The sequence below is a fragment of the Neopelma chrysocephalum genome, unplaced genomic scaffold (genome assembly GCF_003984885.1).
Source record: "Neopelma chrysocephalum unplaced genomic scaffold, ASM398488v2 Primary Assembly neopelma1_22, whole genome shotgun sequence".
Taxonomy (NCBI): Eukaryota; Metazoa; Chordata; class Aves; order Passeriformes; family Pipridae; genus Neopelma; species Neopelma chrysocephalum.
This window is the reverse complement of record NW_020897689.1, coordinates 28,853,837-28,871,856: the sequence shown is the minus strand read 5'-3', so window position 1 is coordinate 28,871,856 and position 18,020 is coordinate 28,853,837. Positions and strand designations below refer to the sequence as shown.

General features: G+C 42.0%; 1 protein-coding gene across 8 annotated transcripts in view; it reads left to right on the top strand.

Moving 5' to 3' along the window:
* Nucleotides 1-10,882: 10,882 nt before the first annotated feature.
* The window catches only part of PPP4R1 (protein phosphatase 4 regulatory subunit 1), a 64,387-nt gene continuing 57,249 nt past the window's right edge, over nucleotides 10,883-18,020 (top strand). For 2 of the 8 annotated variants that reach the window (XM_027676658.1, XM_027676631.1), the window contains exons 1-2: nucleotides 10,883-10,993; nucleotides 11,271-11,315. In XM_027676658.1, coding sequence (XP_027532459.1) covers nucleotides 10,987-10,993; nucleotides 11,271-11,315 — 52 coding nt within the window. In that variant the 5' untranslated portion in view covers nucleotides 10,883-10,986. Of the gene's footprint in view, nucleotides 10,994-11,270; nucleotides 11,316-11,454; nucleotides 11,519-11,571; nucleotides 11,730-18,020 lie in introns of those variants that run through there. The other 6 variants (XM_027676667.1, XM_027676641.1, XM_027676650.1 and 3 more) reach the window with 3 other exon arrangements.

Genomic DNA, 18,020 nt, shown 5'->3' with positions numbered 1-18,020 from the left:
AATAATCAAAACTTACACTCTGGCAGAGATAAAATATCATTTGGTCAAAACCCAGAAGGAGTCAAAGTCTTATTTTGGTCTTAGAATGTATTAAAAAAATTCTCATGGTTGAACTCTTCAAGTCTTGGTCAAAGTGTGAATTTGAGATAGCCCTGCTGAAGCCAAATAATTCCTTTCAGTAAGACAGGTGGCTGGAATGGAAATGTAGTCCCCTACCCTCTGGTCCAGGTGTTCATGTAGTCATTAGCAAGGGAGGAGCTTAGCCTGTGAACAATGTGGACTTTATGTGAGCTACTATTGTTGACTGAACTTCTGAGTTATGTGTCTTGACTGTAATTTCTCTTCCAAAAAAAGCTCAGATGAGCTGCACCTTGGTGGGAATACCCCCTTTGGCTCCTGCACAGAGAATGGGAGCACTTGGGCATCTGGATGACCTAGGCCATAGCAATTGCTTGTGGCTGCAGAACAGACAGGAGCCTGGAAAGTAAAGAAATCAGACCACTGGAAATAAGAGAGGATTTGGGATCTGGGTCCCTAATGATTTTTAGAGAGGATGGGGAAAATATTGAACTACCATTTGGATTTATCCTGCAGTAAGGAAAGGTTAACTATACAGTGGGAGTTCAAAGACCTCTATCCAGATGCAGAGCTGAGTATATTATCCCATAGCAACAGCTAGTTCATAATGTCTTATTTTTTCCAGCACAGGAGTGAGGACATAAACATCTCTTTGAGGAGGACACCTGTTGTACACCTCTTCTTGGACTTGTAACCCAAAAAGTAAGCTCAAACTGAGGGTTGTTTGGTTTGTTTATCTAATTCAAAGGAAGAAGTAAAATAGGAAAGTAATCAGGCTCAATGCACATATGTTGTGTTAGTGGCCTCTCAGGAGCTAAATGTGGAAGAAAAAAGGATGCAGAGATTTCGAAGGATAAGAATCTTAAAGCAAGACACGTTGTTCCCAGCTCTCACCTTTATGAAAGATCTGTCTCCAGATCAAAGCAACAAAATCACTCTACAGCTTCTTTTTTCAAGATAAGCCAAATTTTCACTGCCTCTCCTCTAACTTGCTCTGGCATGCTGTATATTGCATGCTTTTCTGTTTGCTTACCCAAAGGTATCATGAGATAACTAATACATAAAACTAAAGCTTTCCAAGAGGAGGAATTCTTCCTGTATTCTCAAGTTCTCAACATCCTGAAGTTTTGTCCAAGGCAATTTTGAGAACTGTACAGATTAACTTTTCATGGGAAGGTGAAGGACAACACAGCAAGAGCAGCTTTCTATTTCATCTATTTCTCACAGGCAAATTACAAACTGAAGTCTTCCCTGTATATTTAATCCAATATAAATCTTAAAGTGCATTTGAGGGAAAGGATGTAATATATTATTTAAAACTAATCCATTAACCTATGGGTTAATAGCATTCATACTCTTAAAAAAAGTAGTTGTTCCAAAATTTTGAGAACTAAACAGCATCTTTGGAATATTAATTCTCTATACACAGGTCTACAAAAAACAGTAGACTGCCTTTCAAAGTCAAAGGTAGAAAGCCCTCTGAAAACATTATATCTGCACTGATTCCTGTACTGAATCCTTTCCAGCACTAGGGGCAGACCTAGAGTCTTTCTTTTAGCTTCTGTTAGCAGGAGCTGTTCACCTTGTCCCATTCTGCCCATTTTGTAGGAATGTGAGTCTTGCAAGCTCCTTCTTCTCCACATAACTCTTCCTCGTGAAATTGGGTATCCACAGCCTTCCTTTTGCTAGTTTTCCTTTTATTTCAGTAAACTGTCCTACCTTACGAATGCATGGATTTTGCCAGGGAAGCAGTTAGGACCACTGTACTAACATAATTTATGCACTGGACCATACTGAGGCAGTGAAAGATGGCACTGCTACTGTTAAAACCACAAGAAAGCCTGTGCCCTCTGGCTTCCTGATGTACAGTGCACGTTCATTGCATGGTACTGCACATGCCATGCCATCCTGTGGGTATGCATGGAAGTGGAGTTGTTCTGCTGATCAGACCACAACATCCCCCAGCCTGGTGCGGCTGTGGGAAAGCATGACTGGACTTCCAAGGTGGTTATGCTCTCGGAGTGTGTCTAAGTGGAGAAAGCAGGGATAAAGGCAAAATACTCTGTTTCTACTGTTTAGCAAGCAATATGTAATAAAAAAGAGACATAATCCCTGATAAGCAGTCATAGAGAAATTAAACATAATGTATTTAAACAGATATTTTATAAATGTAACAGCTTGCTTTTTAATAATGGAACTCGGGACAACATTATCACTCATGCTAGTGTGAAGCCTTCTGTGTAGGGCTCAGTTTCCTAGTGTTAGAGCTCCTTGTTCTCAAGGAGTGGCTCCTTAGTCTCAGAAACAAAATCAACACTGTGGTTTTCAAAATGCTGCCTGGAAAGAGAAGTGAACAGGAAGAGTGCAGAGGGAGTGAGGTACATGCATGCAAATGTACAATCACAACATACCCAGCTCAGTAGGCTCATGGATGCTCAATTAATTGTATTTAAATAAAAATGTTGCAGCCACTCTGTTAGAACAGAGAGAATTTTTTTCTATATTGGAACTGTGGATAGTGTCCCTTTAAATCAATGTTATTTTTATTAATTTTAATAGTTTTCTTGCCCTTTACTTCCAACAAATCTTACTGTAGTCTCACTGCCAATGGAATATCTGAGGGTAAATGATGCAGCTTTCTCATTTTACTTTGATATTTTTGCTGGGGTTCACTGGAATAAATGACACTTGGAAATATACTGGGGTTCTCATAGGCTAAATCCATCTTCATTCGGAAGGATTTCCTGTATGCTGTCCTTGACAAACATATTCCACTAAATCAGTACTTTGATCCCACTCACATTCCAATACCACTGTGCATACTTTGTCTGTCTTCTTTTATGAATCACCCAATAAAACACACACACTTCCAGATATTACTGGCAATACTATAGTGTATGTACATTAAATCTCATTTTAAGCAGAAACTTGAAACCTGAAATGTTGCCAGTGCTTGAATCCAAGAAGAATTTGAAATGCATAATGTAAAGTTTCTTAATATACCTGAAACCCTTTAACTGTTCCCACAGTTAAAAAATAAGCTTACTTTTGTACCCCAATGGCGTACCCAGGGGTTCAAGCCATATATGATGGTAAAGAAAAAAAAAAAGAAAAGGAAATAATCATTTATATATCAAGTGAGCAAAGTTGATTTGGAAATTATTGAGAAAACCAGCCTACCCAAGAGCTGCTTTAGGACTGTAATTACCCTTCCACATCTTAGGTAATTTAATTAAACAAAGGAGCTATTTTTGGACCAGACAGCTCTTTAAACTTCTGGTACTTGCTATTACAAATCATATGACCTGTATATTGTCAGATTTCTTAACTCATACTGTAGCACCATCTTCCTCAGAGATTATACAAGAGTTTTTATCTTTTTTTTTATCCCCTCTAGTTTTGTGTACATTTATCTCAGATAAAACACTTAATTCATTGGATTCCCTCTCAGCTCAAAAGCTGAAAAGTTCTGTGTAGAAACTGGCATATGTCAAGAACCATCATTCAGTTGTTCTCCTTATTTTGGATACCTTTTTGGTGGTTGTTTCCTCAGTTATATAATCCTTGCTCATAGTCTGTATATCCTTTTCTAACACTGTTAAGTAAGATAAAAATTGAGTCTTTTAGAATATTCTCAGCCTCCACTTTGAGAGAAACAACAATTTCAATTATTTCTTCAGTGAATGGACCTCTGTTATATTTTGCAAGTATTTGACTAGTTTCCAAATGTTGTGCCACTGTCTGTCCATACCTCTGTCTGGGCTCAGTGCTACATGAAGTGTAATTACACAGTTGCTGATTGAGTTGGAGCACAAGCAGGATGACTTCACATCTGCCCTCAAAAGATTGGACAAACACACACATCTGAAGGCTGCCTCCTCCAAAGGTCTAAAATACACATGTGAAACTGACCCTGAAATTCAGTGTGCTTCCTGCAGGAGCCAGGGTTATCTAAACAAAGAGTTCTTAGGAAGTAACCTCTTGACTTCTCCACCCCTCACATTTTTAAGGATTGTCAGGTCCTAGCAATTGCTAGAGATAAAGACCGGGATAACAAGCCGTGTCCCAAAGCAATCATTCTCCTGACATGCATCCCACTGGTACCTACCACCCTACAGATCAGCAAAAAAAGAGCTTGGCTGCCCGCGTAGGCATGTACTCAATTCTCCCTGACTAAATGGATTACACCGGTTGTTGGCTGGATAGGGTGCCAAGACTTCCGGCCAGCTAGTATTCATGTGGGTTATGAAAGAGTGCCACTCTGGAATCTGACCCAAGTCCAGTTAAAATCTGAGAAAGGTCTGCAGACAGGGTGCCAGACTCCCGTTCTGCCAGAATTTTGATTTTATTTCTATTTTACTTTGGAAAAATGCTATGTGAGTATAAGAAAACAGCAAGAAAACTCAAAAACTGTCAACGAAAACAGAATGAAAAGTGCTGTACACAGCAGCTTGCTGAGAGGTGTTTGGGATGGAGAAGAGTGGGGAGAGCTGGTGCATAAGTAAGAAGAGAAAGGATCATAGGAAGGGACCAGTTGGAGGGATATGAAACTGATGTTGGAGGACAACTGCCAAAAGGAAAAGCAGATTTGGGGGTAGTGATAAATCAGTCCCATTTGTCCCTTTGAGATATGTTCTGGGATCTCAGTAACTCATCTCTGATTCAGAAGAGTGTGAGCTATCAGCTTATATATGCCAATATCTAAGTAGATCTAAAGAGATGCAAATTTAAACTCAGTGGAACAGGAAGCAAAGTAGTGAATAAATGCAAATATATTAATCTGAAAATCAGGTTAGGCATTTTCAGGTAGGGATTAGTTGGGTGGGGAAGGGAGACTGTGTGGGTTGAGGAAAGGCTGGAAAGCCTGGCTGGCTCAAGGATGAATCTAACAGGGAGCCAGGGTCTGGCCTGGCATACAACTCAGAGCTGGCACACAACTCAGAGCTGGCACATTAGGAAGCATGCATTAGACTGCTACCTGTCATATATGTGATGGCATCAGATAGCGAAAAATAGCACAGAAGATTTTTTTAATGCGTGTTTCATTTTATGCACTAATTTCTATCTCAGGCCTCAAGCTGTATCAGGCACGTCATTTTGCTTCTTTTGTTCTCTGTTTGTCTATCTGTGAGATGAGAATAATGACACACATTTCCTTTCAAAATGATTTGGAGATCTAGGATGAAGGGTTGGAGGATAAATGTATCTACTACAATAGTATCCCAGCTACACATCTATCTGCTTGCTGCAATTTCTTGAAATAGCCAAAATACAGATTTTTTTTTTTGTCTTATCAAAACAAATAAACACAAACAAACAACGCTCCCCCCACACCCAACAAAAAAACTCAGACAATTTAGTGAGGAAAAGATTCAGTTTCTGGCTGCCCAGTCTTGTTTCCTTCCAGTATATCAGTGAGATGCAGACCTCTGAGAACCAGGAAATCCAGAGCTAAAATGCAGTGGTACAACCTGAACTCTGCCTTGTTTGATGAGTGATTCAGGCTTCCTGTAACATACATATGCATGACGCATGATTCCTGAAGCAGAACATCCCGGAGCTGCAGAACAGTGCTCTTAAAGGAAAACCTGTGTCCAGGTGAGTGCTACTAAATGAGGAATGCTGTACAAATGCTGCACTCAAACACTGAGACCCAGCTCTTTGAAACAGCTTCTGATGCAGTCATTCTTTGTGGTTTTTTGCGGGACACCAGGTTGCGCTGCTACAGTTTTTCACAGTGAGCTTGAGCACTTACAGGATCAGATACAGACCTTCACTTGACTGCTATTGAGATGACAGGTCTATAGCCAAAAGAGTTGGATATCACCAGAGGTAATGGTCTTATTTGGAACATAAGGCCATCAGGACTTGTCTCCTGATTTACATGCCTCTCTTCCTTTTTCACACACATTACCATCTTCATGCCACTGGCACAAGAGATTTGCTTGCAAATTAATGCCAAGAGCCACTGTGAGCTCCAGGTGCAGCCTTAATGCCGCACCATGATGTACTTCAGAAGGGCATTTCCCAGTTTTTAGAGGTTTGAGCATCACCTGAACATGCCACTGCATTTGTTGCTGACCGGGAATGACATGAGGAACCCACAAGGCAAACTTAACTTTATATTAACCAAGATCTTTGTCAGCAAATTTAGGTGTTAATTTATTCATGGTTGGCATAGTGTCTTTATAATCCTTCTGCAAGGCCTTCACTAGGAGCAGTGGTAGCTGGACTCTGATGTTAAGTGCCAGTAGTTACCAGCTCAACCTCTTACTCAGCAAACAGGAAAAATTAAATAAAACTGAGTGTTGCAGAGTCAAAAACTTTTGCAGCCATAAGGGATGTATGAAAAAAACTTCTCCAGTGTTTTTATTGGAGAGAGAAAAAAGAAGAGGAGTAGGGGAGGGAAGGAGAGAAGGAAGGAAAAGGGAAAGGAGAAGAAAGGAAACATTTTATGATGAACACCTCTTTTGAGCATAAATGCTTTACTATATTTTCAAATGCAAATTGACTGCAAATCCTAGGCTTCAGCCACTGGGTTTTCATATGTATCCATTCATATTATAGGTACATGTGTGCTTATGTGTGTATATGTATCTTAATCTGTATATTTAGTTTCGGGCCAATTTTTGGTTAAGCACTCTGCAAAGAACAGGAAGATGGGTCTGAAAAGTAGAGACTGAATAGTTCAACCATAAAGGACAACATATGCGTGCAGACAGAATTCTGGGGGTGGACAAGAAAACTATGAGTCAGTATTACTCAAGAGGAGTTGCCTTGGTGCACCAGCAGTCTAATCCTGATACATTTTTTGGTAGGCTTTACAGGAAAAGGGAGTTTTGCGGAGGAATACGAAGGAGGATAGCAAGATGGCTGCACAGACATTTATGGGAAGCTCTTCCCACACACAGAGGTAGCCTGGGAGAAGTGTAAAGCTAGTTAATATTGTGGACATTGAAAGCTGACATGGTTATCTGATCAGACTTGCTTCTTCACAACAAATGAGCAAAAATAGATAATAAATATGTTAGATAATAAATACAATAACATAGGTGAGTTCTGGGCGCAGCAGTTTTTGAGCCTGAGATCCTTATACCTAGAGCAGTTTTGATAGAAGAAATGTCACCAAACTACAGAATAACATGTTGCAAATATGTCTAGGTGGATGTTGGGTATCTCATGTCTAACGTGCAAGTTTGAAAGGATTTATGTAGCACTTCATGTAAATACTATACTGTATGGCTGATTGCTATGGACTATTTTGAGATACATCGTGTAGATAGCAACCCAGGTGTCTTTTATCACATGCAAAGGACCTTGCCAAGGAGTCTTCCATTTGTGTCCTCCCATCCATAGCCTTGGCCCCTACCCTTTGTAGTGTGTTTTTTCCTTGAGACAGAGTGTGAGAATGCAAGTTTATCTGTTCTTCAGTTTTTTACTTTCCAGTGCCTGTAAGGGTACTTAAACTGACTACGAGAACTACAGCACAAAATCTGCTAGAACGTTTTGGCAGGTGTTACATTACTTGCTCCTTAACACATCTCGTCTAATAAAACAAGTCTGTTATGAAAATTTGCTTCCATAATTAGGTATGCTGTTTTAGAACAGCAGTTCATCTGGAAGAGTCAGCATCTGTCCTGCACTTACAAGGTCTCTGCCTGGCTTGTTTGTGACCAGTGGCAGGGAAGCTTACCATCGACTTGAACTTTGCAGCAGGCTCCCAAGGAGTACCTCGGGATTCACTGAGGCTGAGAAGTTTAGAAATACCTGGTCACTTAGTCATTAAGTGGGATTTTGTGTTGTGTGTTGGCATGAAGCCAGTTGTTTTTTTTTAATTAAATTATTTCGCCCCCACCTTGCGTGTCACTGTGTGAGCCACAGGTTTTGCCACAGAGTTTCTACTCACAGAGGAAGAGACCTTTCCTGATGGCTGCTGGCGATGGGGCTGGAACCAACTCTGCCTGAGGAACAAAATCTGATGTTCTATGTGTAACATATAGCACAAAAAAAAATTGCAATTCCCGAATAATTATAATTTGTAACACACTGACCCTGGTTATCTGTGCTATTTAAATACCACACGGTCCTGCCTACTGAGAAAGAACTAACCACCACTTAAGATCACATGCACATAGGAAGATCCAGAATTCATTTATATGAACTTATGCTAAGTATGACTGCTTGCAATTATCATTGCTTTATTACATAAATTATACTTCTTGTCTTTAAAAGTAGGTAGAAATAAAAAAAAAATCCTAAATACTCTAGAGACCATTACATATGGGCCAATGATTAATGGATGATAATTAACACTATTAATGCACTTTAAAGAGCAGTAATTCTGTTAATTATAAACCCCGTTTTCATAGATGTATCTCACTAAGTTCTATTTCTCATTATGATGATGATGATAATAATAATGCTCAAGGTAGCTTTGATGCTTCCAGACCACAGCAATCTACAGTTAGTGAGAATTAGTGCCTCTTCCCAAAGAGCTGGAAAATGGAACCAAACCCCTTGATTCTTCAAGTAAAATGAAACACATCACACCTTAGCAGTGACAAATTTTTAGATTCACTTCTACTGAATTCAGAGGAATCAAAACCGGGCTTTGATTGTGGTGAACAATGCAGAGAAGGTGAGAGAAAACTTCTTGAAAATAACTTGTGGATATAAAGATAATGAAATGGGATCTTCAAGTACACTTAATTTTCCTGTTCTACGTCTACTGCTATTGTATCTAGCGTTGCCAGAGATTTGTGATGTCAAATATTTTCCCTGAATCTCTTCTTAAATTACAGTAGCAGAGAATAGCATGGTTCATATAACTTAGTCATGGTGAATTTACTTGATTTACTAAGATTTTGAGGTTATATATCTGAACAAAAGCAAATGTTAAATAATCAGGATCCAGTAGGCCCCAGTGACTCATCTAAAGACTGAACAGGTGTGAAATAGGGCAGTTTGTTCTGCAGGATTGTAAGGAAAGGGATGTATGTATTTTAAGAGAAAATTACACATTTTCATCCACCATGGCAAAGAGAATGAATGGCTACAGAGATTTAATCTTTGTCCAACTTACCAAATAAAAACAAAAAATTGATGTTAAAAAGCAACTTACAAGACATACTGTCAAAGACTCAGCTAAAAACAGAGCTAATGAAATTGCATCCTTTTTTGAAAACCAAAAATAATTTATTTTGCTTTTCTGTGTATTAACAACTTCATCAATTATCACTATTAAAACAAGACTGTGGAAGACACAGGTAAGACTCCCAAGTAGCACCAGTACCAGTAATGGCCCTTTCTTTTATCAAGTGCTCTGGTTATTAACTAAATAGAGCATTTATCCAACACTTTTATCTTCCAATTTACAGAGGAAAAAAAACTATCAAAACGGTTGCAATGAAAACCATCAGCAATGACCAAAAGGTACAGCCAAAAAAAGTAAAAATGATGGGTACCTTTGTGTGTACATATGACTAAATTGCGTATTTTGAAACCTGAAGTCAGAAGGCACAGTGGTGCAGTGGGAGAACATTCCATGTGTTTAAGCCACAGGATCCCAGCTGCAGAAACTTGGCAGTTCACATGAAGAGGAGGCTTGTGGGCTATGTGGTGGTGACATGGCCACCTGTCACAGAATCATAGAATTGTTAGGGTTGGAAGGAACCTCTGGAGATCATCTAGTCCAACCCCTCCTGACAAGGCAAGGTCACCTAGCGCAGGTTACACAGGAACATGACCAGGTGGGTTTTTAATGTCTCCAGAGAGGGAAACTCCAAAACCTCCCTGAGCAGCCTGTTCCAGTGCTCTGCCACCTTCAACGTAAAGAAGTTCTTCCTCGTGTTGAGGTGAAACTTCTTGTGTTTTAGTTTATGACCATTGTTCCTTGGGCACCACTGAAAAGACTGGGATTTCTTCATACCTGCCTTTGAAATACTTAAATGCTCTAATGAGATGCCCTCTCTAGACTAAACAGGCCCAGCTCCCACGGTCTCTCCTCATAAGAGAGATGCTCCAGACCTCTAATCATCTTTGTAGCCACCATGTGCTGGACTCTCTCCTTGTCTTGAACTGGACACAGTACTCCAGATGTGGCCTCACTAGGGCCCAGTAGAGCGGGATGATCACCCCTCTCGACCTGCTGCCCACACTCTTCCCCGTGTTACCATTGGCCCTCCTCGCCACAAGGTCACACTGCCGGCGCAGGGTCAATTTGTCATCCACCAAGGCTACCAGAGCCTTCTCAGCAGAGCTGCTCTCTAGTAGGTCAGGGGACCCTTCTCCCCAGTCAACCCTACGACGGCGGCGGCGGTAGGGACTTCTGCGGCCCCGCTGCCTCCACGACTAGACCCCTTCCCTCTGGAAGCGACCCCACGCTGAGCAAGGCGAGGAAGCACCTTCGGGGCGCTTCCTCCACCACACCCGAATTTCAGGGCCGGGGAAGCTCCGTGGGCTAGCCTCAGCCCCTCGGCGGGCGGCAGCAGGAGCCCAACCCCCAGATGGCGGCGGCGGGGAGGAGAGCGGCGAGCCCAGGTGAGCGGCCGGGGAGTGCGGCCGAGCCTGGACGCTCTCCGGCCCCAGGGCCAGCCCAGGCGGCTCCGGGCGTGAGTCAGAGCGCGGGGCGTGGAGGCGCGGCCGCCTGTGCGAGCGAGCGGCAAGCGAGCCAGAGCAGCTCCACCGGGCGGAGGCGGGGGCAGCGTGTCCGGCCCAGACCCCTCCTCCCGCCTTCCTCCGCCCGCTCCCTCCTCCCTCCCTCTCTGCGCGGCTCTCCCGGGGACGCGGAGAGGCGCCGCCGGGCCCCGGGCTTGAACCGCACGGGTGCCCGCCCTCTCCCACCGCCGCTCCCAGCGCCGGCCGCGGGCTGGATGTAGCCGGGCGCCCCGTGGGGGCTGCAGCAGCAAGATGGCGGGTAGGCATCGCCCCCCTCCCCCTCCCCGCACACGCCGCCTCCCCGGCGAGGTGCCAGCCCTCCCTCCTCTATCCCCCCTCCTCCTCCTCCTCTCTCCCGCCCCGGCTTCGGGAGCGCTTCCAGCCGCAGTCCGGGCTCGGAGCGTGGGGGTCTGCGGGGTGGGGTTGGGTCGAGTCCGGGGGCGCAGCCCGCGGGCGGAGTCGGGTCACGGGTGGCACCGGGGGTGTCGGCGGGCGCGTTTGGCACATGGTGTGTGTGTGTGTCTCCCCCATCGCAGATCTGTCGCTGCTCCAGGAGGACCTGCAGGAGGATATCGACGGATGTGAGTAGGGACGGGGGGGAGCGGCGGGGCGGCTTTCGGGCGAGGAAGTGGCTTCCGCGGGGGAGCGCCCAGGGTGCATTGTGGGAGGCGGCGGCGGGGAGGAGGAGGAGGAGGACGAGGAAGCCATGGCCATGCTCCGCGTTCCCCAGTGTCCATGACCCGGTCCCGGTCACGCGTGGGGCTCCGCCGGGCGCTCCCGCGGGGTGCGTTGGGCGGGGCGGGGGCGCCGTTAGCGGCCGCCCCGGCGGGAGGGAGGGAGGGAGGGAAGGGCGGCTCTGCCGGCGGGGCGGCGTCCCCTCATGGCCCGGGCACGGCGGGGCGCCGCCGGGGAGGAGAAGGAGGAAGAGAAGGCTGCTGCAACTGCAGCAGCGTGTGGGTTGCTTGTTCCTTTGCTCGTTCCTTTTATATCTCTGTGTATGTTTTTTGTGTCCCTCATCCCTCCTCCTCCCCTCCCCCGCCCCCCGTCCTTAGGCTACCTCTTCCTTGTGAAGGGTCTGGAGCGCATGTCCTGTGAGGAGCAGCTGGGGGAGCTGGGGGGTGTTTAGCCTGGAGAAGAGGAGGCTCAGGGGTGACCTTATCGCTCTCTACAAATACCTGAAAGGAGATTGTAGCCAGGTGGGGATCGTGCTCTTCTCCCAGGCAACAAGTGACAGGACAAGAAGAAATAGCCTAAAGCTGCGCCAGGGGAGGTTTAGGTTGGACACCAGGAGGGATTTCTTCACAGAAAGGGTGATTAGCCATTGGAATGGGCTGCCCAGGGAGGTTGATGGAGTCATTGTCCCTGGAAGTGTTTAAGAAAAGACTGAACATAGTCTAGGTGACAGAGTGGTGTTCGATTGTAGGTTGGACTCAATGATCTCAAGAGTTTCCAACCTAATTGATTCTGTGATTCCTGACCCCAGTGAAGAGATGTGTGGAAAAGAGTTAATGTTAGGGTGCAAGGAGCAGGATGTGGCTGTGGTGGTGCAATATTTCTAACTCAGGGGTATGAAGCCTTAGCTTGGCAGACTGTGAGATGTTACTCAGGTGAGAAGTTGTCTGTTGGTCATGCTAATACCAAGGGAGCTTCTTGGAAGTAGAGGAGGATGAATTCTGGGTGGAAAGTGAAAATGGAGATGGAGGCAGGTGCCTGCCTCACAGCCTGCCATGGGTGTGCAGACCCCCTGGTTGCTGTCTGAAGGTATTTTGTCCGCTGCTCAGTCTGCACAGGGATCCCCTCACCAGGGCTGGACCTTTTGTTTCATGGCTTACATTTTTAGAGGAGAGCTATTTTAACTTTTCAGGATTTAACTGCTACATTTTCTTTTTCAGTTTTGTCAGCTGACATTTAGAAGGCTCTTATTGTGCTTTGCCTTGCACAAAGAGGGAACCTTTTACTAAGGCTTTTTTTTTTAATTCAGATTGATAATGTACTTGCTTGAAAACTCTCTGTGATTACAAGAGGACTTGTTCAGAAACAAAAAAATGTATTCTTAAATTTCCACTTAGTTTATGGTTTTAGTTGACTGTAAGACAGGAGTTGAAGTAAGAAATTATGTGTAGTCATTGGAGAGGTGATTTTGAAACTGTGGGTTCCTGGTGGTGGTCTGAGTGCTGTGGTCTTGTCTTTAAAAATGAAAAAAATATATGCATGGGGATATGATTCAGTCCAGATGAGAACATCCTGAAAGCAGAAGCTATAGAAATCTAAAAATTCAAAACCTCATTAAAAATTACTGAGGTTTTGATGGAAGTAGATAAAAGCAAATGGCTCAATACTTATGCATGTTATTTTAAGAGTAAAAACAGGGACTCTATATGAATCAATGTTTGCTGTCTGGATGTACTTCCAGTCACACGATGGCTTTTATAGTTCTAAATTTTGTGTGATTTTGTTCTTGTGAGGTGTGTGTGAGCAAAAGAAAAATAATACAGACCATGGAGACTGTACATACCTAGTCAAAATCACTATTTCTTGTGCAGTGGTATTTGAAATAACTGTATTTTGTACCCACATGCAACAGGTTTTACACAATTATGAAAGTGTTTCCAATTGAAAGATTACTGAGTGTTACATTTTAAAAAATGAGGCAGAAAGAAAGCTGCAATTTCTACCTGAACCCCACCCTACAGTACCTCTCTGTTGTAAATATTTCAAATATTTGCAGGTCTGTCAAGCAGTGGAGTTAAACACTGGTTTAGAGGTGTATTCCTGAAGAAGTAGAATACAATTATGAGAAAACTGAAAGTGCTGGCAGCTTTTACATGTGCGTGATCCCGCCAGTTGTGGTCTTGCTATTAAGTGTGCTAAGCTATAGTTAAGGACAAACAAGGAAAAAGATGTGTGGGCATACCTGTAGTCTTGGAGGTGTAATTTAGGAGGAGGAATTAGATAAATGTAAAATTATATGATCAATTGATTGGCTATTTTGAGAAGTGAACCATGTTTTTAGTAAATTTTTGGGCTTTTAATTGATCTAATATCAAGCAAACACCTGTGAGGTGCGCTGGAGAAACCAGGAATGCTTAAGACTGGATGCATTTGTAAAGATCTGGATTGGACATCTGAAGCTGGGTCTCTGATTAGGCTTGTAGCTCAGGACATTTTACTAGATTAGGTGTTCCTTTGTAGCTCATCAGTGAGCCTAGGTTTGAATCTGAATCACAAAATTGTTTGGTTTGATGGGTTTTTTTCTTTGATAATGAGAATCTACAGTGTGATTCAGTGTTTCCTCCTAATGAAGGAATCATTAAGGTGACTTAAGAGATACCTTTTATTGCCTGTGTTGTAAAGCGGTGGGAGAAAGTCCTGGAGTTGAGCAAACAACAATACACAGTTGCTGCTAAAACTAATGAACCAAGCGTCTGTGCATCTTTTTAGATATGTGGAGTCAAGAAGAGCTGTTTTATGATCTTTATCTTGTAAGGTTTCTGGAATTAGCGATTTTACTGGAACGTTGGTGTTTAACAACTTGTACAACTGTACAATTTGTGCTTCCCCTCATTTATTATGCCAACTCATTGGATGCTAATTAACCCGAAATATAAAACAGTAAAATATTATATCTTTGGAGTACTATTTTAATAGCTGCTTGTAAACGAAAGTTTACCTTTTTCCTGAAGAGAACTTGATAAATATTTAACTTAATGAAATATTGCCAGATTTCACCAGAGAGTAGTAAATCTGCTTTTGGAGGAGTGGGAGACCTTCAGAATATATGCTGTGGAAGGCATGTATTTAAAAAAAAAATTGCCTTTTGTTTATTTGTTTAAGAGGTCAGAGATTAAACAAGAGCTTTTATAAGAAAGGCTTTCAGAGAGTGGTTGATAAACCAGCTGAATTGACTTTTAAATAATTAATTTCAGCTTTGGTTTGCATTTCTATTTTGAAAGCTTCATATTTTTTCTGCTCTTGGTTGCTTGGTAACCACTAGAAAGCTCTAATTTTTTTGTTTGTTTGTTTCTGAAGTGAATGCATACTTTACACCTGATGGTACATTACACAGCTGATTGCTTTAAGTAGTTGCATAGCTTGACAAATGACATTTCAGTACTTTTATTTTAGCTGCTATTTTGCTTCTGTAGAGGTAGCTCCTGATGTAAAAGGCTATGATAATAATTAGAGAAATTTTGGTTCTTCAATCTTCAGCCAGTGGCTTTTACTTGTTTGGTAATTTGAAGTAAAAGGAAAAAAACTCGAAACCTGAACAGTGAATGTGTGCTAGGTGAACATACAGAAGGCTATAAAAGAAAACTTTAATTCCTAAGTGTAAGTTTTTATTGTGAAATACAAGTTTGTTGTCTCTAACCCCACCAAATAAGGAACATACCATTACATTTAATTTGTGTGAAGGTAAACTTAACAAAAATCCTTGTGTGCTATACATGAAGGCAAAAAAAGACCAAAGAAGCACCCCACCCTAAAGACAGTAGGGTAAAAATTCAAAAATTAAAAGTGGAAGCCTGAAGAAGACTCCCTATCCCATCTGGCTGTGATAAGGTGGCAAAATGAAGACAGTAATTCATTGTCAGCTGGACAGTTACCCATAGCACTACTTGGACCGTTGGCTTCCTTGGTCTTTTGTCTGAAATCTTGCACAGTATGTGAAAAGAAGTCAGGGAGAATTTGGCTTTTGTTCAAATCTTTCTTTTGTGCTTACAAAATCAAAGTAGAATAGTATAACTGTGTAAGCTAAGTATATAACAGAGAAGAAAATAAGCAACAAAAATGACTGAAAAGCAAACGTGGGCTTGTAGAAGTACATATTGCCGATAAATAAAATGTACTTTGACTCCTCCTAGATAGGTTTTGTTCTCCCCCTCCCCTGGTTGTGTCTGAAGATTGAACTGATCAGTATAGATAGATGGAATCAAACGTACCATGATGCTGATGTCTTTCAGTCTGACCGTTGATGTGTGCAGGATGTGTATTCTAAAAAATAGAGCCATCTGTAATTAGAATTCAGATTCTGAAAGAAGATAGCTTTGTGAAACTCATTACTTTAATTGTGATTTAAAGCAGGAGAGCAGAGAAATCTTGATCTAATTACTGGTTTTAATACTGTTTTGCTTTTGTGTTTGGAAGAAATCTTTATTATTGATAACTGACAGCTGCATTTGCGTGCAACATCGGGACTTTCGATAGTTGCAAGTACTGTGTGCATGTGGTTATGTAGGGTAAGATTCAGATTTTGAAGCTTTGCCTTTTATCATGTTGAAAAATGGTGAGCGACAGTTTCCTTTTTCTCTATACTTAGTTTCCAGATCTTTTAACTAAAAATGCAGAAGATGGAATTTTAATACCTAGGCATAGTTTAGACAGTTTTAGTTTAAAACAGATAAATGAGCTTTTAGAGATACATATGTATATACACGTGTGTGTCAACTTGTTTTCTTTAGCATAAGGGTTTAGTGGTATGATAGATTTAAAATTCAACAATAAGATAGTTTTTACAACTGGCAAATCTAATGTTACTGTTTGGATTTCACTAGTGGATGAAACAGTTTTAAAAAATAAAAATAGAGTAGGGATGATCCAACATAGCTGTTTTTAGTATTGAGTTCTTTTTCATTGTTTGGAAAGGGAGGACAGGTCTTCCTAGTCTTTCCTCCCAGCAGGCTTCTCTGTGAGTGAACCACTTTATTTTGCTGAGCTGAAGAAAACGTGCTTTGTGCATCTGCAGTTGTCAAAAGCTGTTTTATCATTGATGCTATGTTCTTTTTCCAGGTGATGAGCATATCATCTGACATTAGCTTTGTTAGTTGATTGCTTTTAATTAAATTATTCTCTTAGACTTTGAGTAGTGCACAGTTCTCTTTCCAAATGGAAGCTAATTTCAATGTAATTTTTAAAGTTTTTTTTTAATTATACTGAAGTCAAAAGGTTTCTTTTTTCTTTGTTGTTATTGTTGTTTTGTTTTTATAAAATCAGTCTCTTTTTCCCTGTGGTGTCAAATCACAATCACAGCTTGATGCTGTGTGGTAGTTTTTATTCTCGTGCAGTGAATTATGGTGATATAACATGCATTCAGTATGTTAAAATTCACCTTCCCTTTCCCACAGCTGTACATAGTAATGTCAGAAGCTTTTGCATTGTGGTTTCTTTGTTCCTTTGCCACAGAATAGGAATTAGCAAATTTTGTTATGCTGTTAGTTGTTATGTATAGACTGCAAGTCATGTCACTTCTTAAACTTAATTCCAGCTTTGAGGATAGTTAAATTTCCAACATGATGTTCAAATGCCATGTTGCAGTACTAACCTTTTGGTCCCATCAGAGTCTTAGCTCTGGTGAAAGTGTACTGAGATACTTTGTGTTACTGGGTTGGCATTTCAGTGTTCTGCAATCTTTAATGGCTGTGTTGCAAAAAAGTAGTAACAGAAAATAGTGTCAGACTTTCTGTAGTGATTTGAATCAGTTCTCTGGTGTGACTAAGATTCTACTCCTTTGGGAATCTAATAACTGTTTCTTAATGCTAATGAAGCGTACTTGTTAAGTCTGCTGTTTTCCCTGGAGAGCAGGTTTTAATTCTCCCAACTCTTCAGTTCATTTCTTTGTCTTTTAATATGGTGATTGACCCTCATAGAAGCTGGGAGACTCAGGTGGATGGCTGTGTCCATATGGAATTCTGGTTTTAGTGGTCTCAGGTGGGTAATGGTTAGTCTCTCTTTCTTGAGCAACCTCTTAGGATGCTAGAGAGAAGATGATGATGTGAGGAAAGGATTGTGCTTGATTTGATATAGGCTAATGAACCTTCCTCATGCAGCTGTGCATGTTTTTGCCATTACGCCTAGCAGAGGATTGAAGAAGAGGTAGTTTTCTAGGCTTTTCAGCTTTCCTCTGATGTGGAAATGTGCTTTTCACCAGCCACTTTTCATGTTCCCATCTCTGGCAAGGATCCTCAAATGAGGTTGCCAGCATTTTTTTTCCCCTTGTCTCATGATTTATCTCCTAGGCTTCTCCCTTTCTCTCCCACTTGGAGGAAAAAAAACAGAGAGGAGAAGGAGTGAAAGAGTCAGGAAGGAGCTGGAAATTTTCAAAATCTTAAGCTTAAGTGAGTGAAACCTTGGTGTTTGCAGTTATTTCTGACTGCTGACCTGTTATGGAGGTGGCAGACCGCAGGGTGTTGAAGATAAAATGCCTTTCTTTCCTGTGTGTGTCTTTTGCTGCTAAGACTTTCCCTCTGTGTGGGCAGGAAGTTTTCATTGCGAGAGTAGTAGCTGCAAGA